We start from the raw sequence: 7,059 nt of genomic DNA on the forward strand, positions 1-7,059 counted from the left end.
AATATATATTTTTTAACTCATTGGGTGATGGTTGCCAAAAACATTTGTCCAGGAAACATGATTAAGTGTCCCATTCATATGTGGAAATCTAACGGTCACTAATAGATCTCGGTCTCCTATTAAATATATTTGAACATTTTAAATTTCTTCCCGGGAACGAACACGTCACAATATTCCTCATTATAATAATTCATGCGCAGAATAAAGGGGCGGGGCCTGGTTGAGTTAGTTAGTAGTGTGTTAAACTGGCGGTTATGGAAAGGGGCGGGACATTTCCCCAAACACACTCGAAGCGCTCGACCAATCACAACACACTGCTCCAGCCGACCAATCAGAGCACAGTGTGCTTTTCAGAAGGAGGGGCTTCATAGAGACAGGAAGTAAACAGAGCATTACTGACAGACTGGGAAGAGAGGAGCCGCAACAATGGAGAATATGAGGAGAATAATCAACATTCAAGTTCTAGTCGAGACTGAAACAGCATCAAGACTTTTGTAAAAGAGCATAACAGGTCATCCTGTGAGATATCATCTTCTATTCTCCACTCTTCTTCTTCTTCATGGTTGAATCGTGTGAGATTAAGTGTGCTCTTGATGCTGTAACTGTGTCAGTAATCTGTGTGTTGTTGTTTTTCAGATGGTTCGAACCCGTACACGCTGAAGCTGTGCTTCTCCACCTCCTCACACCTCTGAGCCGGAGCGTCTCCATCTCGCTCCTCTACTTACGTTTCTGTCCTCATCTGTAAATCAAACAAGGAAACTGACACACACACGCACACACACACACACACACTCTCTGGATGTAAACAATGATGTCACTGACGGCGGGACGCCTACAAGGAACACCAAATGAACGACACGTGCCGTTTCGTTCAATATATTTGCTTGTCGAATTGTTTTTAGGGCGTTTTCCTCGTCTGTTCTGACTCACGACAAACATGACATGAACTGAAACACTGAATGAATGAATGAAGAGCTGAACTGACGAGTGCATGACACTGAGAACGTGGACCACGTGTCGTTTATTATTTATGTGTACAGAAGCAGGGTTTACTAGAGACTGCTGGGTTCACCGCTTAACTAGTCACATGACCTGTAGTCCGTCTGTGCATTTGTTGTAGTTCTGGGTTTGGTTAGATGATTGTAAGATGCTTTGATCAATGTGAGTGTGTTAGATTGACTGCAGCCGTGATCCACACACACACACACACACACGATCATCACGTGGCGCTCAGGGTTTCACCAGCTGTGAGTGTGTAACGTCCTCGGTTGCATTAGTTTCTCAAAGCAGATTTCACCGTTATTGATCCTATAAGACGCCTGTAGTTTAGCTCATTGCAGTCTTTGCTCAACCGTTAGCGATGATAAATTACTTTTCCATTAAAACGACGCAAAAATAGTCACAAAATAAAATAATTCATATTTTCGAATATGTAAATATTATAAAGGAACTGTATCTAAAATTATGGGCAATAAATAAATGCTAATATGACAAATTAAATTAATTTAATTTCTTTTTGTATTTTTTAAATGCAATTTATGCGTTGATCTGCTCTACAATCCAGTCGGTTATTCACGTAATTTATTTTTTAAAATATAAACGAGTGTAAATGTCACCATGAAGTCAGATAAAACATGAGCTCGTTTTATTCCTGATCGGAGGCTTTAGGAACTAGTTCCCATCCAACAAAAATACGTTCTAAGAATGTTTTGTTAACATTAAGTTAAGAAACTCTTTTCTCTGTTAAGGGAACAATCCATTTTATTATTCCGCAAACATTATGGAATGTTACTTTTGAATGTTCTCTGAAACTAGTAACATTTAAAAAACGTTAGATGAACTTAAGAATATATAATATTGTCCATTAACAATGTGTAAATAATGTTTTTCAAGGTTTCTGCGGGTCTTAAAAAGTCTTAATTCACTCTTACACAATTTAAGGCCTTAAAAAGTCTTAAATCAAAGCAGAAATTATTAAAATTCATAAAGTCATGACATTAAATGTTGCATGCATTGCAAAAATGATGTTGTTCCTCAGTATTTTTGTCCTGTTTTCCAATACAAATATCTAAAAGATCTTTAAATCAAGATTTACATGAGATGCAAATGTAAAATGAAGCTGGACAAAATAAGTGAGGTTATCCTTAAAACAAGAACAAACATCTGTCGGTGAGTTATGAAAACGTCCCGTTGAATGAAGCTGATTTTTCTTATCCCGTTCGCAGATATTTGTTCTTGCTTTAATCATTCAACTTCATTTTTCATTTCAGAATTCATATTTTATGTAATTTTGCATCTCAAGTAGCCTAAATGTATCTTAATTTAAGCATCTTTAGACAATTGCACTGAAATAAGACAAAAATCATCACTTTTTTGCACTGCAATCAGAAGATACAGTAAAGTTATTTCCATATTTTAGTGGTTGGGAGCAGAGCGATATAAGCTACTTTTTTGTGTTAAAAATGAATTAAAAAGGGATGGATATCAGTTGGACGTTGCATATTGGTGTATTGTGTTCCCTTCCATTTATTTCTGTACTTGGTCTTAAAAAGGTCTTACATTAAACTTCATAAAACCAGTAGAAACCCTGTTTTAGGACATTATTAAAGACAACGTTCCATTAATGTTACTGGAAGAACGTTTGCATTTACACCTCAACAACCCTAGTTTTACAGTAACTTGCGCACAGCTGGTGTAACTGTCCTGACGGTCAGATCTGTGTCAGCGGCTGCAGAGAGGATAATAATAATCTTATTATTAAATCATGTGTGTAACTGACACATCAACACATCAGCAGTTCACTGTGAGCATGTGCCGTCATTAAAACATCTGCAGGTCCACACGGCTCTCTGTCATTCATCATGCCTGAAGACTCTCAGAGTCAAACGAGTTAGATGACTAGAATCAGTGTGTGTAATGGAGTTTAGAAGCTTAACATGATTATGGAGTTCAGTAATATCTGTGAAATTATTATTATGAGTCAGTTGCTCAGTAAGACTCTCCTCATGACCAGGCATTTGCAATTTGAAAGCCCATTACAAACAAACAGTTTGACGCCCCCATGAAATGATGGAAAAATGGAATTAGGGATGCACTGATATGAACATTTTGGCCAATAACCAATAATTTGAAAGCTGATAACTGATATATTGGCTGATAAATCTAAATACAAATTTTTATATAATTTTAAGAGCCATGTCCTAAAACACAATTATAATGTTCAAATTATACTTTTATTGACAGATTTTGTGTTGCACATGTTTACTGTATCTTCCATTTTGAAGTGATTCCAATCATATTTCAAGCAATTCAAAACCATCATGCTGCATCTGAAGTGTCTCAGCTGAAGAAATAATCCATTATTTATCGGTTTTAATATATCGGCCAAATTTTCTTATCGGGCCGATAACGATAACAGTACAAATTAACGTATATCGGGCGATACCGATATGGTGGCCGATATATCATGGACTCGATATATCGCGGACTCATTCAGTTGCGCGATTTCGGAGACGCGTAATGGCTCTACTTTGGATTTCTTACAAAATAAAGCAAAATCAGACAAGGTTCTAACATTAAAGTCCCCTGTAGTCGATCATTTTATCCCTTAAAACTCATCTTTGATCACCAAAATGACATATTTATACATTTTTGGCTTGAAAAAATGTCTTAAAATATCTTGAATGTAACTCGACACCCTTGCCTCATTTAGTATGCACGGTTCTATGAATATGCAAATGAGCCCCGCCTCCACTCACTCACTCAGCTCAGAGATCCACTGGTTGACGATCACACGTTGATCTGATTGGTTACAAGGTAGTTTGTGACGTCAGAAACACCAGCGATTTCAAAGCGTGTTTTTGAGACTGTCTTTGGTTCACTGCAGTTTTAAGGAGGAAATACTCAGCAATGGAGTCGACTTATGAGTTTACACATGGTTTGTCTTAAAGCATATTAAAAACACCATATAGACACAAACAACATTAAAAGCTGGATTTTCATCAAAGACAGGGGGACTTTAACATGAACTTCTTGTTTATTAAACTTGTATAAAATCAAAGGCTATCTCAATAGTGCTGATATTCGGGAAAACATCACTGCATATCCTGTTATAAATATTAAAAACAAGAACTCATTCAGGGACATTTTTTGCCGCATATATCTTGATTTTTGGGTGTCATTTTGCCCCATGAAGTTAGAAAAATGGTTTTGTTGTTTTGATGACACTCAAAGCACATGAAGCTGAGCTGAAATCACTAAAAGTGTCACAGTGGCTCATCAAATCCAGTTTGTGTAGATAAAATCATCTGAAGCAAACCCTCAGGTCCTTCTCGACACCGTTTCCGCGGCTCGTGAGGGGTTCTGACGTCAGCTGCAGTCCGTGTCCTAGTTTCCACGAGACCATCTTTCTGTCCATCTCTCACTGCATGAAGAAGAAGTGAAGCTGCAGCTCTTCCCGTGTTTCCAGAGGATACGAAGACAGCGCTGACTCCTGATTGGTTCGTTTGAATCTGCTTCAGCCAATGAGGTTCTGCTCTTAATCTTAGCTGTCACTAATGACCTCATTGGTTCTTCAGTCTCTCAGATCTATTGAGATATTCACTTCATCATGAACAGAAGAGATGATTCTTCCTCCCTGAAGTGTGTTTGTGTAATCGGGTCATGAAGCTTGTTATGAACAAATGTTCTCCCAGTAACGTTAATAGAATCTTCGTTCAACATTATCTGGTCTATAAAGGAATATTTCACTGCTGGAAAGATGAATGTGTATTTAAATGGGGTCATTTATGTAGTAGAAATCTGAAATTATTTTAGAAGTTGGCGCCTTCTAGACTGAGAAAAGCCAGAAAATGTATTTTTGGCTCATGTGGATGAAAGACAACAACTCCCAGAATGCACTTGCTTCGCTGCCCTATGAGGACACTCCCAAGCCACGCCTACAGGTTACAGAGGGCAGTATCGGGAGAAATGATACAGCTAGGCTATTAGTAGAGCCCGTCTACGGAGAGCCTGGCCACTCCCTATTAAGTCCTATTGTACCGAATGTTGGTTGTAGTTCCACCAGAGCTCCACTGGGGGCGATCGCCCATGAGTGCAGACTGAATGGGAGTCTATGGGGCTAGACGGCTAAATTTTTTGCAAGTTCAACATGGGTTATAGGTCGAAAGTTGAATGAACGAGTACTTATGTCCTTTAGATTTCTTACAGGTTGAGTTGTTGTTGCCCATAACACGCTAGCATTCTGCTAATGAACGCTGATTGGTCAGTGAAGGACTGATTACGACCAGAGATACCGCTTGATGGTCTTTTAAAACAACAAAACAAAAACTCTTCTAGCACGTGTATTTACTTGTGTCAGCTGTGTTGTCGACATTTTAAAAGACTTTTTAAAGCAAATAAGTGACTAAAAAATCGAACACCCAGCAATGTGTAATTTCTTTGCATCTCCTTTCGAATACAACATTCAAATTACTAGACAAAAAATTATATCCTGAGAAAAGTGGATTTTGAGGGGTATAGCGCCATAGACCTCCATTCATCCTGCACTCGTCCTGTGAGCGCCCTCATGTGGAGCCAGAGTGGAACTGCACTCGTCCTGTGAGCGCCCTCATGTGGAGCCAGAGTGGAACTGCAACCAGTTCAGAAGCTGGAAGTTTACTGAGAGCGGAAGTTCTCCCCTTATTAGACATTCTCTGCTACTAGTGACTCGAAACTGAAAAGACGGTGTTTTATCGTGAGCTCCCCCTATGGGCGGGTTGAAGACATGCGGAACGAGTGCCTCCTACTGGCTGGAGTCTCTCGCCTCTGGACACAAAAGCCTCCGATGACGATAAATCTGACGGATACAAAGCTTAATGCTAATCAGTGAAGTATCCCTTTAAATATACAAAATTTTTATTCATACATCGTTCAAGGAACTTTTTTTTCTGAAACATTTTAGGTGCACAATCATATAATGTTTTTTAAATGTTGCTACTTGTGTCAGAACGTTCGCATAATGTTTGGAAAATGATTCTTCCACCGGATTCTCAGCATTCAGCGCAAATGAACCTACAATAATTATGTATTTATTAATTTTTCAAACAGTCCTTTTAATTTCAGCAGGATTTCAAAAGTCGACAAGTAATGATCTGATCAGGAGTGTCAACATAGACATAGACCACAGTAAAATATAACTTATAAATTGTTGTGATTATCAATTAAACTAAGAATAATTATCCATATATTTTAGATTTTTTTTTTTTTTTTTTTTTTTTTTTAAAGTTGCTGTCTTAAATTTTTAAGTACAATCAACTTGGATCATTTCAACTTAAATTACATTAAACTGACTTAAAAAATATAAGTGCTTACCTTATTTTGACATTTTAAAGCAATGTAAAAAACATATGTTGTCATGACTTATCGATCATATAATTTTTACAGTGAACTGGATACTTTATTAGACCCTGTACTGACAATTTATATCCATATAACAGTGTCAGAAAATAAATAAATATGGGGATGTTTTTTTTATTTTTTTATTTGACACTCTTAAAAATAAAGGATCCAAAAGGTTTTTCTTTCATGATGATGGTTCCCAAAAGAAGCGTTTCAGTGAACGGTTTTCTTCTTCTCTGATAATCTAAAGAACCTTTAGTGAAATGGGAAGATTCCGGGGATGTTCTTCATGGATCCGTCGATGTCGAAGATGAAAAGTCTTGACAGAATGTCTGAGAAACTCACAGAGAATTATTGGTTGGAAAGTGAGTTTGATCAGAGACTGTCGGTGACGTTTGGATCATGTGAACGAAAGAAGAACTGATGATCCTTCTCATCATGACACTGTTTTCCACATGATGTGATATTATAGGTCGATTATGAAAAGAGCAGCTGGTTTCATTCTCTGAGGTTTCACTGCACTTATGAGAGCTAATATAGTGAAATATGGTTATGTTTAAAATGCTCATAAATCAGCCAAATTATGTTTATATTTAATAACATGCACGGGTTTGTTTAGGGCATAGGTAATATCCCAGCGAACATTATAAGATATATGGTTGCATGTTGGTTCTGAATTTA

The 7,059-nt window shown here is 37.5% G+C and overlaps 1 protein-coding gene across 3 annotated transcripts in view; it reads left to right on the forward strand.

The window, feature by feature from the left end:
• The window catches only part of hnrnpll (heterogeneous nuclear ribonucleoprotein L like), a 47,359-nt gene extending 44,521 nt beyond the window's left edge, over window positions 1-2,838 (forward strand). For all 3 annotated transcript variants that reach the window (XM_084101758.1, XM_084101760.1, XM_084101759.1), the window contains one exon: window positions 637-2,838. In XM_084101758.1, the coding sequence (XP_083957884.1) occupies window positions 637-692 (56 nt within the window). In that variant the 3' untranslated portion in view covers window positions 693-2,838. The remainder of the gene's footprint in view (window positions 1-636) is intronic.
• The last annotated feature ends 4,221 nt before the right edge of the window (window positions 2,839-7,059 follow it).

Source organism: Abramis brama (assembly GCF_963993115.1).
Source record: "Abramis brama genome assembly, chromosome: 23".
NCBI classification, from domain to species: Eukaryota; Metazoa; Chordata; class Actinopteri; order Cypriniformes; family Leuciscidae; genus Abramis; species Abramis brama.